Raw genomic sequence first — 21553 nt, 5'->3', positions numbered from 1 at the left:
TGTCACATGGTCCGATTATGTTGCATGATTCGATTATGTTGCATGATCGATTTATGTCACATGATCGATAATGTTGCATGGTCGGATTATGGCACAGGGTCCATTTATGTTGCATGATCGATTATGTCACATAGTTCGATGATGTTGCATGATCGGATTATGTCTCATGGTCGGATTATGTTGCATGATCGGATTATGTCACATGGTCCGATTATTTTGCATGATCGATTTATGTCACATGGTCGATAATGTTGCATGGGCGATTATGTCACATGGTCCGATTCTGTTGCATAGTTTTATTTTGTCACATGGTCGGATTATGTTGCATGGTCGGATTATGTCACATGGTCCGATTATGTTGCATGGTCGGATTATGTCACATAGTCGATTATGTCACATGGTCCCATTATGTTGCATGGTTGGATTTCGTCACATGGTCGGATTATGTTGCATGGTCGGATTATGTCACATGGTCTATTTCTGTTGCTTGGGCAATTATGTCACATGGTCTGATTATGTTGCATGATCCGATTATGTTGCATGGTTAGATTTTGTCACATGGTCAGATTATGTTGCATGGTCGGATTATGTCACATGGTCCGATTTTGTTGAATGGTCGGATTATATCAAATGGTCCGATTTTGTCGCATGGTCGGATTATGTTGCATGATCAGATTCTGTCACATGGTCTGATTATGTTGCATGGTCCGATTATGTTGCATGGTCGGATTATGTTGCATGATTCGATTATGTCACATGGTCGATTTTGTTGCATGATCGAATTATGTCACTTGGTCGATTATGTTCATGGTCGGATTATTTCACATGGTCGATAATGTTGCATGGTTGGATTATGTCACATGGTCCGATTTTGTTACATAATCGGATTATGTCACATGGTCTGGTTATCTTGCATGATCCGATTATGTCACATGGTCCGATTATGTCACATGGTCGGATTATGTCACATATTTGTTGCATGGTCGATTATGTCACAGGATCGGATTATGTCACATGGTCCGATTATGTTGCATGATTCGATTATGTTGAATGGTTGGATTTTGTCACATGGTCGGATTATGTTGCATGATCGAGTTATGTAGCATGGTCGGATTTTGTCACATGGTCAAAATATGTTGCATGGTCGAAAATGTTGCATGATCAGATAATGTCACATCTTCAATTTAACTGCATGATCGGATATTGTCACATGGTTGATTATATTGCATAATCAGATTGTGCCACATGGTCGATTATGTTGCATGGTCGGATTATCTCAAATGGTCGATTTTATTGCATAGTTGAATTAGGTCACCTGGTCGAATTATGTTACATGATCTGATTATGTTGCATGATCCGATTATGTCACATGTACTGCATGCTCAGATTATTTCTGGCGATAGGTTTATGTCACATGGTTAAATTCTGTTAAATGATTGAAATTTGTCACGTCATATTGCCATTTTGACACTCATATGTTGGTCATTTCAAAAATGCACTATAAGTTCTGTTATTCTATACATTGACAAAAAACAATTGCGTAATTCTACGTTTAGTGGTCGTAGCCAAATTACTACCTCCCCCACTTTTTTTATTTTGTAGCGACCCACCCACACCAAAGGGCTCGATTGAGCCCCCTTGTAATGGACGCTACTGTTCTCAGCATGTCTGGCAGCAATAGGAATTAAAAAGCTATACGCGAGCAAAGTTTTACTCATGCTGAGAACGCAATAATAGATAATTTAGTGAATTTCAATGGAAATAGATTTCCTTTGAAGCGATCCAGGTTACTGAAATCACAGAAAAATCTTAAATTTCACAGAATTCCGGGCGAATTGTCATCACAGAATTTGGGTCACAGAAAATAACATTTTGGAAATGTTCACAGATTTCACAGAATTTTAATATTTCGCATTTTTCTTCAAAATTAAATTCTTTATGTCAATATTAATTTCAGATATTTAAAATTTTTCTTAAGATAAATGTAAAAAAGACGCAGTTTGACATGACTTTTGAATGAAATTAATAGAAAAAGCACCACAGGAAATTTTTACATAATTTTAGGGTTTAATAACAGTCAAATTTTTTTGTTTTCAAAACACAGAATATTTTTAGGCAACTTTGGTCATAAGGAAAGTCAAGGCTCATGCCAAAATCTATAATTTTGAATAAACGAAAAACTAAGTGTTGATCACTGAAAATTCTCCAATAAGCTGAAACTGTTGCCTTGTTATGATTCATTCAAACCTAATCTCAAACATAAAATTTTTGTTTGTTCCAGAGCTCGTAAGCTCGTCCAAGCCTATGAGACAGATGATTTTTGGTAAACGACAAAACTTATGAAAACCCCCTTTGGTTAGTTATAGAAACATTTTCGCATTTTCGTTCACCTACTTCAGTATGCTTGCAGAAGTTTTATAAACCGGGCATCAAAATATGATTCTCAGGCAATATTCTTCAAAAATAATTTATTATTCGGTTTTTTAAAGACAAAGAAAAAAATAATCGAAATATCATGTCTAAGAAAAAAAAACAGTTGCCGCTATTAAATGTTTGAAACGAAATTTTGCTTGGTGTATAATTAACCTGATGTTAGAAGCTACGTTTTCCACAGAAACCTTTTTTATTATTTTTAAATATCTTGACCTCTAAAAATGTTGACCGTTTGTTTAAAGCATAGTTTTTAATCAATCAACCGCAAATTGACAACCAACTTGCAATTAGACTGAGTCGATTGTGGTCTTTTTCTAATTTCTCAAACCCTGGGGCCTAAAAACCTTCTTTTTGGTTCAAAACTCATCCATGATTTTTGCAGAATTTTAAAGTACCGTTTAGGTACATGAGTAAATTTTAACTTTCAGGATTAAAAATAAAGATTACATCATAAACTATGACTGAAATTTTCTGAAAAACACGTATCCATTTATGAGAAAAACATGTATTAAAAGGTCCACGCTAAGGCAACTAACTCTATCTATACAAAAAATGCTGTCTCATTTTGAGTTTAAAATTGCATCATTCTAATTTGGGGTCATTAACAAACTAAAATTTTGATTAAAATTTTCAAACTGGTTCAAGGTGTTCAATATAAGTTTAAAGAAATTAGAATTCATGAATTTGCCATAGACATGTATGATTGTACAAATTATAATTGCTTACTTTATTATGCATAATTTTTTTGTTTTCAATTTTATACTTAAAAGCAAACTTTCATTAAGTTCATATCGATACCTGCAGATTCTTTTGCAGCAAATCAGTGTAACATTGATTTCAAATACTTAATTTGATAAAACATGTTTTGTGATATTTTAAGGGTTTATGATTAAATGTTTTCACCTTTGAATTGTTTTCAAATTGAGTTAAATATATCTTATTTGTCAGCATTACTTTAAAATGTCGAGGAATATTCGGTAAATGGTATGATGTAGTATGATATAGTATGAAACTATCTGTGAAATTAGTTAGTTTCTGATGCCTCAGCATATAAATTCACTCACCTGGATCATCATCATCCTCAGCCCAATCGATCTGGGAACAGGAGACTCCACTGGCAAATAAAACCACCAGCACGAGCACCGCTAATGGTTGGTCTAGAATCCGGGTCGCCATCATCTTCGTAGAGGAGATTCCTTTCTGCATATTTTATTCTCGTAGAATAATGGTACCACTACACTTGGCTTTTCAATTTTTTTTTCTTCGCAAAGTAGTAAAAATCAACCACGATTTGCGCTAAATTAATTTTTAAAAGCTACACTCTTTCTTATTCGCACTACGCTAAATTTGCTAGATTTTTTTTTCAGCGTTCTTCCTTGGCCACAGTGCAGCAAATGGTTATTTTTCCACTCGGCTACCTTAACCGTTTTGTTTGATTTTTTTCTGGCTCTGAATCTTTTCAACCAACGCTACGCTGCCCGGTCAAAGCGATAGGCAACCAAAAAAAATCGTTCAACATTGCGAACATTCCAGTTTTTGCCTTTTAGGAAGAGCGAGAGAATATGATTTAATTTCCCCACTTTTACCACTCATTGCAGCCACGAGTCCAACCGCAGTGTCATTGAGAAAATTCCGGCTAGAAAAACCTCAATGTTCCATCTGACTAATACCCAGATTAGCACATGTATGGTTTTAGTTAGCCCTATACATGAATATAAGACTATCCAGAAGCTGTCGGCAATTGTTTGCTTGTCTTGAATGACAGTGTTTCGTCAGATCTGTCGGATTGCTCTTGTTGGATATTTCTCCGAATAATGGAAAAGGGAAAAGCACACTACACTGGACAAAAGTTGGGCACAGGCGACAATTAAAGTGCCGGAAACACCGTCTCGGTCTCAGTCTCTGCAATCATTTGGTCCCGTTCGTCGAATCCTTTGAGACTAAACACCGACAAAAGAGAAGATAGTCGGATTAAGCATTTCATAATCGCATCAGATCATCAGACCAATAGTGGTGCTTCTCATCCGAGCAGGAAGATTTCCGCCGGCTGATTCTAGATTCCGTTGGAACCGGTCCACCGGGTGACATCGGTTTAGCTGCAGGCCACACTTTTGGGGATTTGTTCCACTTCTAAAGTGGAGAACTTTTTTTTTTTTGTTGGCCTCACTCTCGGTTAATATCTCGGCTTCCCTCTGTCAGCACGCGTGGGTGGAAGAAGTCTGTCGTGTTTTATGCTGGATGAAATGACTATGAATTCGAACGTCTTTTATCGGTGCAAAATTCGCTTTTCAGTGCTAATTTTTTATCGCGATCGTCCGACTGGAAGCCCTTTAATTTTGGTTGAATTTTTGTCAGGATGAGCACACGCCGAAATCTGAAAAAAAAAACAAATTGAAAAATAAAGGAATTAGTAATGTAACGCTTGAAAATAAGGGATTGGGACGCTTGAAAATAAGGGATAAGTGAGATAGATTGAAAAAGTAACGATCAATGTATTAGTTTACAAAAAAACATTCGTTTCAATTTGTTTTTTTGGTAAAACCACCACATTTCGGAAACCAACCCTTCGGAACTGGAGGTATGATGTTTTATAACCACAGCTTGATCAATTTATCTAGAAATTGTCACCAATCATAATTGAACATAACACTATTGAACAACGAACTAAAGCTTCATTCATATTTTCGTACAAATTGTATATATTCAAGGAATAATTTGGTATTTTAACGTTTATCCAAGATTCGATCAATTGTCTGAGTTTCTAGTGGACTGAACTTTAAGTTCATCTATTTTTTATTTTGTTCGTTAGGTTATACTTGATGTTTTAAACTTTTGTTAAATATTATGGCATATGAAAAAAATGACTGCCTTTCTAAAAAGTTAGATACTGCTACAAATCTGAGAATATAACAAAACTTTAAAATCGCAAAGAATCTGTTTTGAAATTTATCATGCGGTACCATGATCATATTCATAAATGGGTCTTTGCCAAACTCACAAGCAATCTTCATCGAAATGTATATGAGACCGAATGAAAAATGAAAACTGAACGGAGAAGAAGGAAGTCGGGGGCAAATAAATGCAAATTTCCATGCCACAACAACCGTACATAAAAGAAACGGAACATAACGATGGTAACGAACGAGAACGAGATATATCCGTGAGGTCATAAATATTGTTATTAGATTTATGTTTATTCAAAAGCATTATCAAGGAATGAAGTAGCTGCTGAAAGGAATTCTTAATGGGCTCGAACGGCAACAACAACCGGAGGAAGTGGCCTACACGGTCATAGTCATACACAGACGCAAGAAGGGCAGATGTACGGGAAACAGAAGCTCGGGGATACCTTCAGTCAGTGGGTGTCACCTCCACCATTCCGGAAAAAAGAAGGGAAACGCGGGCATGGAGACACAGGGTAGACCTTTGCGGGAGCGCGGTTCGGCCACCGATTTTCCCTGTCTCATGGGAAAACTGGTAGCACTTTTACAAAATATCAAGCACATGTTTTGGAAAGTATTAAACAGTGATCACGGTTCTAGAAAGAGCCGGAGAAATTTTACTTCGTTTTCCAAAATGCTGAGGTATTGTGTGAAGGATGTTCCTTTATTAGCTAAAAATACAATATATAGGCTCATTGGTATTAACCATTACGAAGCCGGGAGTCTGGGTTACTATTTACATATAAAAGGTTAAATGCTATTCGAATAAAATGTTGAGTTTTTCATAATATTTCAATAAGTTATCCGTATATCCGACTTGATAGGATAAATAAAACAGCGGCGGGTTTCCCTCCATCGTCTCGGTTTCAGATCATCTCGTTTCAGGAAAATCGTTTGATGCTACAACTGTAATTTAGTTGCAATGATGAATCTGTTAATAGCTGTCATCGTTGTAATATCCTGGCTGGCGATGATATCGCGAAGAGGGACGTCACTCGGTTTTCCAAATCTCCCAAGTTCTGCTATTAATTCTTGACGGTGTGTACTAAAACGTTCGCAATTCCAAATAAGGTGATCGATTTCTCCGTAATCTTCGCCACACTCGCATAGGTTAGAAGTGATAAGTTGGATTCTGAACAGATGTGCATTCCGAGTAATATGATTCGATATAATGCGCGACATATTTTTGATGAATAATCGTTCTACGTTAAATTTGGCGAACCAATGAGCTTTACTGACAGCAGGCAAGATACTATAACAATATCTACCAAGATTACTACTGTTCCATATTGACTGCCACGAATCAACCAACCGATTTCTCAACATAGGATAAAAGTCTCGAATTTCTTGTTCCCGATGATAAACCTCTCCATTCAAAGCACCATTCTTAGCTAGGATGTCAGCTATCTCATTACCAAAAACTCCGTAATGAGAGGGAACCCATAAGAACGAAATGGAGTAATCTAAATTATTCAAATTAGCAATTACATCCCTGGTTTTCAAAACCATCTGTCCAGTTTTACCAGAAATCTTGAGTTTCTTCAATGCTTCTAAAGCACTAGCCGAATCTGAGCAAATGAGATAAGAGTCAACAGGAAGACTACTGATATATACACATGTGTAATATATTGCCATCAGTTCCGCAACAAAAATAGAACATGGAGATTTGAGAGAAAAACTAGCTTCATGATCAACATTAAAAACCCCAAATCCTACACAATCCTGATAGGCTGAGCCATCCGTGAAAAAAACTTTTCGTGTTGGATATATTGATATTTTTTCCAAGCATAAATTCCGTAAAAATATTATATCAGAGGGAGTGGGAAGATTCAAGTTTTGATGAATGAGGGATAGATCAATTGTTGAGTTTAAATTCAATACTAGAGTATTTGATTCATAATAATGTGAAAGATTTGAATACGAGGAATTTATTGTTAAACAATCTCTATAGGAGGTCAACAATTTACATTCCGGATTACATTCAAATAGTGTATCTAAGCGATCCATTAATAATGAATTAGTTATGTGACCATTTATCAGAAACCAACAATTCAATTCATTAAATCGAAGCTGCAGTGGAGGAACTCCAGCAAGAACTTCAACTGCTAATGTATGAGTTGATGTCATTAATCCCAAGCAAATGCGTAAGCATCGAAATTGAATACGTTGCAACTTAATAATGTGACATTTTGCTGCTGATTCAAATAAAAAACAACCATACTCCATGGCCGACAAAATTGTTGTTTTGTATAATTTAATCATATCGGTTGGATGCGCTCCCCACCAAGTACTAGATATTGTTCTCAAAAAGTTTATTCTTCTTTGACATTTTCTTACAAGATATCGAATATGACATCCCCAAGTGCATTTTGGGTCATAAAAAACTCCTAGATATTTGAAACCATCCGCTTTTATTATTTCAGATCCATATAAATTAAGTTTTATTTGAGATGGATTGTGTTTACGAGAGAAGACAACTAATTCAGTTTTAGTTACTGATAGTTCTAAACCAATTTCTGTAGCCCAAGAAACTAGATTATCTAAAGATAGTTGTAAATCAGATTGGACTTTTTTCGATATTTTACCCGAGGACCAAATACATGCATCGTCAGCATATTGGACCAATGAACAGTTGCTTGTTAAACATGAATCTATGCTTGATACATATAAATTATAGAAAAGGGGACTGAGGGATGAACCTTGAGTGAGACCGATCATGCTGTGTCTAACTATCTTAACTTCATGATTCTGAGAAAAATGTAAAATTTTCAACGATAACAAATTTGAGAGAAAACTTAGCATTGTTTTTGGAACCCCAAGAAACGATAATTTTTCACAGAGAATATCAATCCGAACTGTATCATATGCACCTTTTACGTCGAGAAATACAGCAACCAATTCTTCGTGTCGAGTGAAAGCAATTTGTATGTCAGAAGCAAGTAATGCTTGACAGTCTCGTGTGCTCCGATTCTGTCGGAATCCGTATTGAGAAGGTGAAAGAATTTTATATTTCTCAGCCCAGCAATCTAAACGAAAATGAATCATTTTTTCAAAGGTTTTCCGGAGGCATGGCAATAAACCAATTGGTCTATAAGAGTCTGGTTTGGATGAATTTTTTCCAGGCTTTAAAATGGGTACTATTTTGACAAATCGCCAGTCATCGGGAATAGAATTATTTTTGAACATCCAATTTAAAGAAACAATGAGTAGTTGCTTAGCGTTTGTCGGAAGATTTTTGATTAGTGAAAATTTAATACCGTCTATTCCTGGAGCTGTATTGTTGCAATCTGATAAAGCCATTTCCATTTCATTTAAAGTGAAATCATTTTCAAGATATTCGAATGTTGTTGAGGAATATTCAAATGTTGGTATATTTGGGGGTACAAAAGGTGGACAAATAATGTTCGAAAAATCTTCTTACCAGTCTGCATTATACTGTTGTTCATTATTTATACTTGGTTCAAAATTTCGAAGACGACGGGCTGTATTCCATAGAACTGACATAGCTGTTTCTCTATTCAATGATTCAACAAAATTTTTCCAATATTCCCTTTTTTTAGTTTTAAAGATTCTTCTACTCATCGCTTCTAATCGTTTATAATTCAGATGGTCGTTTATACTACCGGAAGACCTAAAGAGCTTAAAAGCTTCTGACCGCTGGGAGATAATTTTATTACAATCACTATCCCACCAAATATTCGGAGGTTTACGTCTAGTTTGATTCTCAAAGAATGGTTTCGTTTGAGCTTGATGTGCTGAAACCAAAATCAACTTTGATAGATAACCATAAATATTGGAGGCAAGGAGCCCCTCTGTATTATCTACTGCATCTGAAATAATAGAATTATATTTGTTCCAATCAATGTTTTTGCAAATGTCCATGGGAATCAAAAAAGAACTGTTTGCTCTTTCTACAAATTTAATGACAATAGGTAGATGGTCGCTACCAGCTGGATCAGATAAAACTGACCATGAAAAATTAAAAGCAATTGATGATGAACATAGGGAAAGATCAACACGACTGCATCTGGAGGGGGGTGAAGCTACACGTGTAATTCCTCCCGTGTTAAGAATGGTTAATCTGAATTCATCTAAAATGTCGTATATTATTCTTGCTCGAGCATCATCGTCATCGTCGTATAAGGAAACAATCGATAGTTTTTCATTATCTAACTGGACGGAACAAGCCACAGCTTCAATAGGATGGATATCAGGTAAATTTATTCTATGGAACGAGTAGTTATTTTTAATAGCTAATAATACACCTCCAGCTCTGGTTAATCTATTACTGCATATAACATTAAAAGACGGAATATTTAAAGTGAGGTCATCTGTTAGGAATGTTTCTGAAAGAGCAATGCAATCCGCGGAAGTCTGATAAATAAAAAATCTAAGGTTTGATTGCTTTTGAAGAATACTTCTGCAGTTCCATTGTAGGAACGAAATTTTTTTTAATTGATTTGATCTAGCCATCGATATTAACAAACATTCCAATGGGTGGCCAGTAAGAGATGATCTTCTTAACTATTATTTTCAAAATGGGTGTCAGGTTAAGTAAAAATTCTTTCCAAAAATTATCCAAATTCAAAAAATTTGAAATTAATTCTATTATTTGTGTGAGTGAAAACTTTTGTGAATGCTCCTCGGATTTTTTTTTCTTTAGCTTTTTCTGGAATTAACGGAGGGAATTCAGTCTTATTCAATGGGAAACCTGGTGGATTGATTACAGCATTGTTTCTTGGAATAGGTTTCGGATTTTCAACTGGTTTTGTCTTCTTCTGGTGGTTTGAAGGGTGAGATCTTTTTCGTCTTGGAGGCTCATAAGAGCAGTGAGCTATCTCACTATCTTCTTCTGAAAGATCTTCCAATGAACTAAACGCATTACTGTCAGCAAAACTCTCTAATCCAACAGATTGAACAATCTCGGCGTATGAAAGCTTTAAATTTTGTTGTAGTCTAGCTTTAGCAACTTTGACTCTCTGCTTGTAGCTCGGGCAATCTTTTTTGGACTCATGAGTTCCTTTGCAATGCAAACACAAATTCTCAACAATCTGACACTCACTCTCACCAAGTAAATTCCCACATTTCCCACATCGTGGTTTGTTAGCACATAACTTCTCTGTGTGACCAAATCTTTTGCATTTGATGCATAACATAACTTTCGGGGTGTACAAACGTACCGGAATGAGAACCCCGTCAATTTCTAGATTACTAGGGAGTATAGTACCTGCGAAAGTAACTCTTATCGCATGGGACGATGGAACAAAGCTTTTGACTCCATCTTTGATTTGCGCTTCTAATAGTTGGTTGCATTCTAGAACTGGAACACTAGCAACACGTGGATCCTTAAATCTTCCCCGACCCCTCTCCATAATATCTTTTAGAGCAAGTTCATCTTGGTTAATCACGCAATTTATTTCCACTTTAAGGCTAGGGATGTAAACTCTATATAGATCAGTTTTTTATTGAACACCACGTTGTTGGCATCTGCTCGTCTGGCAAACACCATGCGAAGTTACCAGACCAGAACCAGACACTTTCTTAATTTCTTTAATGGATGAAAACAAACTGTACACTTCAGCTGAGATTAATAGGACATTGATAGGTTTTGTAGGATGTTTCTGACGGACAAATACTTCAAATGGATCTGTTACAGATTCTGGGTATTGTCGAGAACGATCTTCGATTGGAAGAGACATGACTTTCAAAGATGGAAGCGAAGATTGAGATGGACTATCAATTTGAATATCTGTATCTTGAGAGGCAACAGTATCCTCACGGACCTGTTCCTCCATGCTTTGGCCTTAAGGGCCAAGCCCTCTGGTTCGCACTTATTGAAACTCAAATCTATTTATTTTTATTTGGGATACTTCTTGAAAATCGAATCGAATACTTAGCTTGATTGAATGCGGGAACAAACAATAGGGGCACAATCTGTTAAACTTATCACACGAGGCGCTCGATGAGAAAAAAAACGACCGTTACCCACGAGTGATGCGAAACGAATGATTGTGTGAAGGATATGATTTAATATTTTCATCTTTTGATGTATAGCGTTTCGAGTTATTTCAGTAATGTTTCATTTTTATTTTACACTATGTGGCTTATAGCAATTCCTTACTTTATGAATTGTATTCTAGAAACAATTCAATGGACTAATTGTCTAATAGGTATTTAAACAATTTCATTTTTTTTCTGTGACATTGATCGATATTTATTTTTACCCGCCGACTGTGGCCTAGATCTCTTCAAAGAACCATGAAGTTTTACTGAGATTTTATATGTGTGTTTGTTAAAAAAACCAAATGTACTGTAAAGGTTTGGTTGTTCGTCAATTAGATTATCCCAGTTTTTTAAACAACTCCGCTCATGATACACTGCAGGAAAGGTTTTTCATGCGTTAATAAACTCACAAGAAATCAAACTACAAATCCACATTATTCTTCTTTTTCTCATACCTTTTCCCATGCAATTTTTCAATAATGGATCAAATAAACATGAGTTAACAGCATTGCACGTATGGCTTGGTAATGTAGCTATTTTTTCGAACTTATTTGAAATTGACATCCCATATGCTTGTTCGACTGATCAAAAAATACTTCTAAGCCATTTTTTCCAGTAGGTTTATGTAAAATTTGTACAAACAGATTTACCAGTTCAAAAGAAAAAAACAATTTAGTATATATGTACAACTCTGATAAAAAAAAGAAATTGTTGCGAATTATGAATGATAACAAATTTGACTCGTGAATAATTTTCCTTGTTTTCGTGAAAGCTGCTTCCTATTGTGATTCAACTGGTTTGATAGGATATTTTTCTGCCGCTCTCTTGCCTGGACCGATTTATTCAGAATTTGGTATGCTGGTGCGAATTCCGCGCCCCGCATCCCGTCATTGGTTCTAGCCTGTCCCTAAATTTTTACCCACATCCAACCGCAACGAAACAACGAAAATCTACGTTTATCCACAAGAAGCGACAAATCTTGATCTGAATAATATAAATATTTAACTGTCCTACTGTGTCGTTGCTGACGGATCAGTCAGCAGTGGGTGTAACAAAGTCGTGCAAAAAGCTGCGGGAATTTCACGGAAAGCGCCATTCTCCGATAAGCGCGAACAAACGAATGAACGGTCGAATCGAAACAAATTCTGGAACAACAATTGTTCGTTATACTTGTTGTTAGTCGCGATTTTGAGTCACCTAGCAGCAATACGCAAATCTTTTCAGGTTTATTTATTATTTGATTTTCTGATACAAACTAACGATTGAAAAACAAAAATTATCAGAATGTAAAAATCAAGAGTAGTTTAGGTTTAGGTTAAATCTGCTCGAGACCGATTGCACACCTTGTTGGCAATGAATTTTTTCGGCCGTTATCAGCACAATAATTTATTTTGAGTTTAATATTGCTAGGGGAAATAAAATTCTTATTCGGATAGAATTCGAAAAATTTAAGCAAAAAATATTCAAAAGTGTTATTGATGAAAATCAAGCGACCCAAAAGTTAACTAAGAATAAATTGCCACGAATGAGAAAGCCGCAAAAACAGCTCCGTCTCGAATGGGTTAGAAATGAATCATATTTGAAAAGGTAAGGTATTCTTTTTTCTTTTCGAAACATGTAACTTTCTACAGCCTCACTAGAACTCTTACGTGTAACATTATAAAATCGATTTTACTCTCTGGAGCCACCACACTCAAGTAACAATTTAGAATTTTTAAGGGACTCCATGTTCGACATCTAATTCGAGCTTTATCTAAGAATCTATTACACTCTAATACAACGGCTAGAAACGGTTAGCTCAAAAAGGCCGCTCTGCAATAGATTCTGTAAGAGCAAATTATAATACCTTGACTAGCCAAATCAACTATTTAAGTTCTGTTATGAAATTTGGATTTCATTTTTATTAAGTTATTTTCAGATAAACATAATTTGCTTAGGAATTGGGTTTTTAATAATAATGTTGTATTTATACAAAAAAAATCAAAGATATCTTAATTTTTTAGGTCCCTATTTCAATGATATTTTCTTAGCCTGAAATTTCTGTTTATTTACTTGCGCTTACAAATTTTCAGCAACTATGTAAGAGAAAATTTGAGAACAAAAAATGGGTCGGCCTTATGTCTTATGAAAATGTATGTAATTGGAAATAAAAGCTATAAACCAACAAAGTTATTTAAAATTCTTTTCTTCAGGATTGATAAGTTTCTTTAAGGCATTCAAAGAACCGTTTTGACTTTAATATCTTTTGCAGCAGATAATCATTTATTAATTTTTTTTTATTGAGTTGAATTTTATAGCACAATATTACATATGTTTTTCTTACAGCAAACTTTGAAATTTCAAGGGTCATATTTTGATTCATAAAAGTTTCTACGACTAATAATAGAAAAAAATAGTTTCTAACTAACAGCTAACTAATTGTTCTGGCGATTGCAGAGATGAATTTCGTTCTTTATTGTTCCAAGAGGATGCGATATTACAGATTATCTCAACATCCATGGAAAAACATTTCATTGTTGATATTTTGGTTGATTGCCAGATGACTTTCTGTTGTAAACCAATTATTCCAGTGAATAACTTTTACGAAACTTTTCCAGTTTATAAGACGTTTTTTTTTCTTGCAAGCCACTTGTTATGATCATAGAGAACACGAATACTACGAATTGGTTTGAAAGGGCTATCATAAATCTGAATAGAAAACATTTTCAAATCTTTTATCGCTTTAAGTTGAAAAATGTTCTATAGGGTACTTAATGTGCAAAATTCAAATCAAATCTCAAAAGTTTAATGTTGTTATACAAACTGAAAATGTAATACGCATGTAAATAAAAATAAAATAATACACGTGTAGCCGTTCTGGATACTAGGGGAGATGAGGGCCTAACGAGCACCCAGGGCATAATAAGCACTCCTTTTTTCTACATGAGTACGTATTTTCTTAAACAAATTTTCATTAGGACTTGTTTCGTACTACCCGTAGTATTAATTTTTCACCAAAAAAGAAACATCCTTTTCATCTTTACAGAAATATTAAATAATTACCAGCTAGGTTCTCAAGTAACGAAAATATTATAATTTTTGAGCACCACCAAATAAGCTTTTTTGACCTTTAAATCATCTTGACCTGAAATGTAAGCACTGCAACATGATCTACACATTGTTTCTCAATATTCAACATCATCAAATTTTTGATTTATCATTTTAATCAATTTTAAAACGCTTTTTTGTTCACTAGAGGCGAACAGAGCACTATCAATGCGTAATGAGCATTTTCTGCCGGGGAATCTAGCAGCGAATTCAACTCGATGAAGTCAACTGAATAATAGAGCTACAGCTTGGCTTGTTTCGTCTGTCGATTTGGCCTATTGATAAGGTGTCGGAGATGTAATTAGATTCCTGTTCGAGGGGATTTTTTTTGCACATACCGTTCATGATTGATTTTTTTTATTGCTACATTATACGGCTAATAGCATCAAAGTATCATCCGTCAAACAAAACACCAGAAACCAGAAATGATCATGAATGATAAATGAATGATAAAATGAATGATGAATGATAAATGAATGATAAAAATCATCTCGACCAGGAATCGAACTCGAGCCTACTGATTACCTCTCCGACATCTTACCAATAGGCCAAATCGTCAGACGATACAAGTCAAACTGTAGCTCTATTACTCAGTTGACTTCATCGAGTCGAATTTGCTGCTAGAATCCCCGGCAGAAAACGCTCATTATGCCTTCGTTAATGGTGCTCATACTGCCTCGGGGGGTTTCTCATTATGCCTCTACAGTGACTGGTTTTCAGCTTTCGGCAAAAATTTTTAAAATGCATTTTTAAACGTTTTTATCTACTTTTTCAAATTTCATCCAATTAGGCAATAGACTATTTGAGTTTCTGAACACGAAACAATGATGTAATTCACAAATTACAGCTGTTCTCTATGGTTAAACTAGCTGATCCCATACGAACTCCGTTTCGCTTTGAACTTGGAATATGTCATGAACAGTTTGTATGAAAGTCAATTGCCGAAAATTTTCCCGACGCACTCCCAAATTCATTGTTAAGTAATAATTGTAAAAATATTGGACGATTACTTTTTCTGTCGTCTGCTACTAAATTTGTAATCAGGAATCAGTTGACCGTGCCAAAAAACCCAGTGTATAAATTTTGACTCGATCATTACATAACGCTATTATTGCCAAAAAGTTAACCCCCTTTCGGTGGCCTCTTATACAATCTTTAATATCTGAAATTCATTGCCCTTCCCTCAAAACTGCCGTGTGCAAATTTTCAAAGCAATCCATTGAATAATAACGACAATATTGCTAAAAACAGTGAAAAATTAATTAATATGGACGACCCCTTTCGTCGACCCCTAGCAAAACATTTGACATCTGAAATCGATTGCTCTTCCCCGAAAACTACCGTGTGAAAATTTTCATTTCAATCCGATGTCAAAAAACGACGATATTGCAAAAATATTAAAACGTCAATATGGACGACCCCCTTTGCCGGCCCCTTAAACTGAATTTAATACCTGAAATCACTGGCTCGTCCCTCAAAACTCTCGTGTACCAATTTTCATCTAAATCCGATGTATAATAACAACAATATCGCATTAGCAGTGAATATTTAATATGGACGACCCCCTTGGCCGACACCTGTTTTTAATGTTGATAAGTGAAATCAATTGTTTGTCTCTAATAACTCCTATGTGCAAATTTTCATCCCAATCCGGTGTATAAAAACGTCAATATCACTAAGATATTGAAAAGTTGATATGGACGACCCCTTATGCCGGCCCCTTACACTGAATTTGATACCTGAAATCAATTGCACGTCACTCAAAACTATTGTGTACCAATTTTCAGCTGAAAACGATGTATAATAACGTCAATATCGCAAAAACAGTGAAAAGTTAATATGGCCGATCTCTTTGGCTGACCCCTTAAACAAACTTTGACACCTGAAATCGATTATCGTCTTTCGAACCATTCATGTGCAAATTTTCAACACGATCCGACGAAAAGTAACGTCAATAACGCGAAAACCATATTTGTCCTGCATGGACGACCCCCTTCAGAAGGGGTCATCTGAAAATCTGAAAACATTTTTCATCTTTCCTAGCCCTAATGAGCATCCATGCCAAATTTCAGACCTCTAGCTCTTAAGACGGCTGAGCCTATAGAGGACAAACAAACAAACAAACATACAGAAATTGCTTTTTATATATATAGATAAGCGTTTTCCTTAAGGTGGCCATTATGCCCCCATCTCCCCTAGTTGTATGAAGTTCATCTTCATACTCTTTTCTTACCAATAAATGAAGTGGCGTAAACAAATTTAAAACTAATCTGAATTTCGTGTGTAACTTGAGACAACCATTTACGACTTCAACAATATTGTTGAAATTGTTGCAAAACCTTTATTCAAATTTAAGCCTATTAATTTGAAAATTAAAATCCAGTGAAGGGAAAAAATTAAAATTTGAGATAAGAAAAACGATCCATTGATTACTGAGGTACAGTGAAGCAAAACCAAATTAGGTCTTTTTTTTCAATATCATTTTTTTTTCAACGGTCAAAAAGACCCGAAAATTTTTTAAACCGAAATTTGGCGAACGGCATGGAAAGGTGAAAAAAACTGTACTCAAACAAAAATAATTGTTTCTGATATTAAGATATAGAGTTGTTCAAGTTGATACTTAATATTTTTTTACCAAATTATACAAGGCAGAATAACAATACTAATAAAAACCCAAACCAGAAGGATAAGCCTGAGCACGACGTGCCTTTATCTGGTTGTTGAGTTCCTTGGGAGGTCGTTCTGTGCTCATACCCAAACCCACGCAATGATGGAATGGCATCAGTTTTTCGTGCTAGCATTAATTTTGATTTTCGTGCTTGTTATTTATTCAGCGATTCATCGGATTTGGAATGTATCCCTTAGCCTCCAGGCAGCCAGATAAGAGTTGAAAAACCAGACGAGACTTGACAGAAGCAGCATTACCCATACTATTTTTTTTTTATTCGTTTCTGCTTACTGAATTTACTTGACATACAAATAAAAGGACACTGACTGTTGGTAAACAGCCCTCGGGCAAGGATTCGAGCTTGGCCAAGACGTTAATGCAATATTTCGAAGAAAGCTGACAATGGGTTAGAATACAAATTGGGAGTTCTTTTCAGAGCATTCTGTCATAATGTGATGGGAAACATTTCAGAAAATATCATACTGTTAGACTTTTATTTTCCAACCACACAATCCATTTATCTCATTCTGATAATCAAAAATGTACATATTAGGTGAGAACTTTTACACGTAGTTCACGTTTAAGTGCCGAACAGTCGGAGGAGAAAATGCAATCGTCATTTCGGAATGGTTAAAATTGCACAAAACCATTTACACTCATCTAAAATTGATCACCAAATCATCTTCACTGCACCAAACTGCCAATTCGCTGGTCCCATTCGACCGAACGATAGCGTGAGAAATTCAGTGCAAGATTCCGCTGAGAATTGTAGAAAACAAACCCTGCAATGATGCAACCTGCAATAGTTTCCCAAGGATCCCAATATGGTCCATTAGAGCCACGGAACTTGTTCGGGGGAAAAGCATCTTCAATTTCCGGTTCAGACCTGGATGGGAAACGACAAAACTAGTAGAAACAATTTTCCAACTGTGCGAAAAGTGCAACGAGAGACTGGGACAAAAACACTCAATAAGAATTATCAAAGAAGAACAACTTGCAGTGTTCTCAAGCGGGCACGTTTAATGGGAAAACTTGAACATAATACAAAACATGCCGGGGCTGATGGTCGGCGAGTTTTTCATTCGAAGATGGTCTTATTATCGTCTTCTTTTTTTTTTAAAGTTACCAGTGACAGCATACAGCTTGCACATCGACGGCCATAGGATGACTATCATTTCGAACTAGTTTTGTGATCTACATAGTTAACAAATCAAAAACTTTGCATTCCTTCAAACTTAAAATTTCTAGGCTAATACATATCCATCTATACATATATAAGGGGGGCTAGGGATACATGATCCCCTTTTCTTATTTTCATCATATCTTTTTGGGAAAATTTTGCAACTCACCGTGTTTTGCATTTTCTGACAGCGTGTCATTTCAAATTTATTTGCTCCAAAAGTTGGAACGATACACGAACTTGTAGATAAATTAGAAGCATTTCCGTGAGACTAAAAACATTGTGATATTTTTTATGTTACAGGAGACTTGATCCCTAATGCAGGGTGCCCTGACCCTAGGCAAAATTGAAGTAAAATCCGAAGATGACAGGTCCGTTAATTATTTTTTGCCACATTAGTTCTCATTTCACAGTTTGTAAGTATCAGATATAGAGAATTCCAAAAGTTTGTCTACTACCCTAGAATCATTGCATACTTTGCGCAATTTTCTGGTTTTTAGATAAATACAGTATTTTTAGTCATTTTTAACAGATAATTACTAGATAAACATCAGTTTTTGGACAAATAAAAGTAATTTTATGATAACCAATGATAACGATCCATTCTGAAGAAAAAAACATTTTTGGATCAAATATACCCATAACATACATTTTGGTAAACTTATTTTAAAAAATATTGAGAGTTTTTTATTGCTTTCGAAATATGGTATTAAAAAGTTCAAATAAAACTCTAACGATTGACATTTTGGAAAAAATATTTTTGTTGAAACTTTTTCATGTGAGAAACATTTTAAAGTGATAAAAAAAGATCTTCAAATCACATTTTGTTAAATTTTTCAAACACAGCTCAATAACTTTAAAATTAAAATTTTTAAAATTTGTTGAGATAACAGCATTGTTGTTTTGATTTATTTGGCACATTTTCCTAGATAATTGGTATTTGTAGGATATTTCTGTTTCGAGAAATAGCGAAGGAATCAAGTATCCTCACTCACCCCTAGATATAAAAAGCAATTTCTGTGGGTTTGTTTGTTTGTTTGTTCTCTATAGGCTCAGCCATTTTGAGAGCTAGAACCTGAAATTTGGCATGGATGCTCAACAGGACCAGGAATGATGAAACATCTTTTCAGATTTTCGGATGACCTTTTCTGAAGGGGACGTCCATACAAGACAAAAATTGGTTTCACGATATTGGCTTTATTTTACGTCGGATTGTGATGAAAATGTGCACATGGGGGTTTTGGGAGCTGATTTCAGGTATTAATTTTTCGGTCTGGCAGGGGTCAGCGAAAGGGGTCTTCCATATTAACTTTTCAATATTTTTGTGATAATTATCGATGTTATTATACAACGTATGAAAATGTGCGCTCGGATATTTTTAGGGAAGGGCAATTGCTGGTTCGATTGCTGCTATCAAATTTTCTGTGAGGGGCCTGCCAAAGGGGTCGTCTATATTAACTAATTGCTACTTTTGCTATATTGACTATCGGATTCAGATGAAATGTGGTACCCGAGTTTGTTTAATGACTTGCAACCGATTTCAGGTATCAAATTCAGTGTAAGGGTTCGCAAAAAGGGGTCGTTCATATAAGCTTTTCAATATTTTTATGATATTTATGTTATCATGTTTTTTTTGCGACATTGACTTTATAAAGTAATGGATTAGTTTGAAAATTTTCACACAGGAGTTTTGAGGGAAGGGCAATTAATTTCAGATAACAAAGTTTGTAAAAAAAGGCCAAAGTGGTTTAATTTTTTGGCAATAATTCCGTTTTTATGCAACAATCGAGTCGAAATTTATACACACATTTATACATACATTTCTAATTTCCATAATTCTTATTTAATTTTTGGCATTTCGGTGAGTTGTGAAAATTCAAGGTAGAATATTAGAAAGAACATGAAAGTATTATAGGTGGAAAGATCAAAGATTGTGCCCGGTCGGACACAATCTCATGTGTTCGACCCGTCCGTGTTTCAATGTGGGTAGGAATGCGATGGGTTTCTTCATCGCTTCCTATCAACATTGAAACGGCGCGCGGCAAAGAATCACGCAAGTAGTTCAAAAGCTGTTCACAAAACAAAAGCCCCGCTCACATTTTCACCAACTATTCAATTTCTTCTACCCAAAGCGCTCTAGCTTTGATCTTTCCACCTATAATACTTTCATGTTCTTTCTAATATTCTACCTTGAATTTTCACAAGTCGCCGAAATGCCAAAAATTAAATAAGAATATATCCCGGCGGCGATTAAAATAAGATAACAATTTCCATATTTGTATCAAACGTCAAAAAAGGGAGTCTTCTATAAACGCTGTTAATTTTGCTTTTGCAATAATGATATGAGTTGATATCGCATCGAAACGATTATTTATATATGGCTTTTTTGGCACGGTCAATTGATGCCTGATTACAATTTTAGAAACAAATGACAGAAAATGTGATCGTCCATAACGTGTTCAACAATTTGGCAATTATTGCTTATTTAACCCTTCGTTTCATAAAGTAACGAATTTGAACAATTAATGTGTAAAAAAGTGGAAATGGTATTTTATTTTAATTTTTTCTTAACAAACACATCATTTCTGATGGTTTAAAAAGATTTTCTAGGAAAAATAAAAAAAAATCATGAAATGAACGGTGAAGTAATGAAATAATATATTTGAAAATGCACCTGGAAAATGCTGATTTTCATTCACACTGTTCATGACGTATTCTAAAATTATAGAGAGACGGAGTTCGTATGGGATCAGCTAGTACCTTATAAAAATGATAAAGTATAATACCGACCGTAAACAGGGGGAACTTTGATCACTTTTTTCATGCATTTTTGAATACTTTGGAAGGGGTTGCTTTTTCGTTATACCTTAAAGATTTAAAACACTTACTGCGGAAAGGAGAACAAAACATGATTATTGGTTGCAGTAAATTCATACGACATTGGTGGTTATAATTAAATGTTTGTTACAAAACCATATTTCGAATTTCGGGGTAACGTTTTTTTTTTCGTAAACGTTTATAATCAAAAGATTGACAATGTTGCTGCATCTAGGGGTCAAAATCATAAACATTTCTCAATTTTTGTTGGCCTCAAAAACAAACGAAATTATGCCTTCATGAAATTCCCTAGGTCCTCGCACTGTTCCCATGTTCTTGTTTTCTTCAAATTGAACCATTTGATAGGGTTTTAGCCATTTTTACTAAACGAGATTTCTCACGGAAAATCACCGTTTTTTTCAA

At 35.2% G+C, this 21553-nt stretch overlaps 1 protein-coding gene across 1 annotated transcript in view; it reads right to left on the bottom strand.

Moving 5' to 3' along the window:
* The window catches only part of LOC129737866 (hemicentin-2-like), an 811499-nt gene that overhangs the window by 581096 nt on the left and 208850 nt on the right, over nucleotides 1-21553 (bottom strand). Inside the window, exon 2 of the mRNA XM_055729030.1 lies at nucleotides 3498-4807. Coding sequence (XP_055585005.1) covers nucleotides 3498-3639 — 142 coding nt within the window. The 5' untranslated portion in view covers nucleotides 3640-4807. The remainder of the gene's footprint in view (nucleotides 1-3497; nucleotides 4808-21553) is intronic.

This window comes from Uranotaenia lowii, chromosome 1 (genome assembly GCF_029784155.1).
Source record: "Uranotaenia lowii strain MFRU-FL chromosome 1, ASM2978415v1, whole genome shotgun sequence".
Classification (NCBI taxonomy): Eukaryota; Metazoa; Arthropoda; class Insecta; order Diptera; family Culicidae; genus Uranotaenia; species Uranotaenia lowii.
This window is presented reverse-complemented; position numbering and strand designations above follow the sequence as displayed.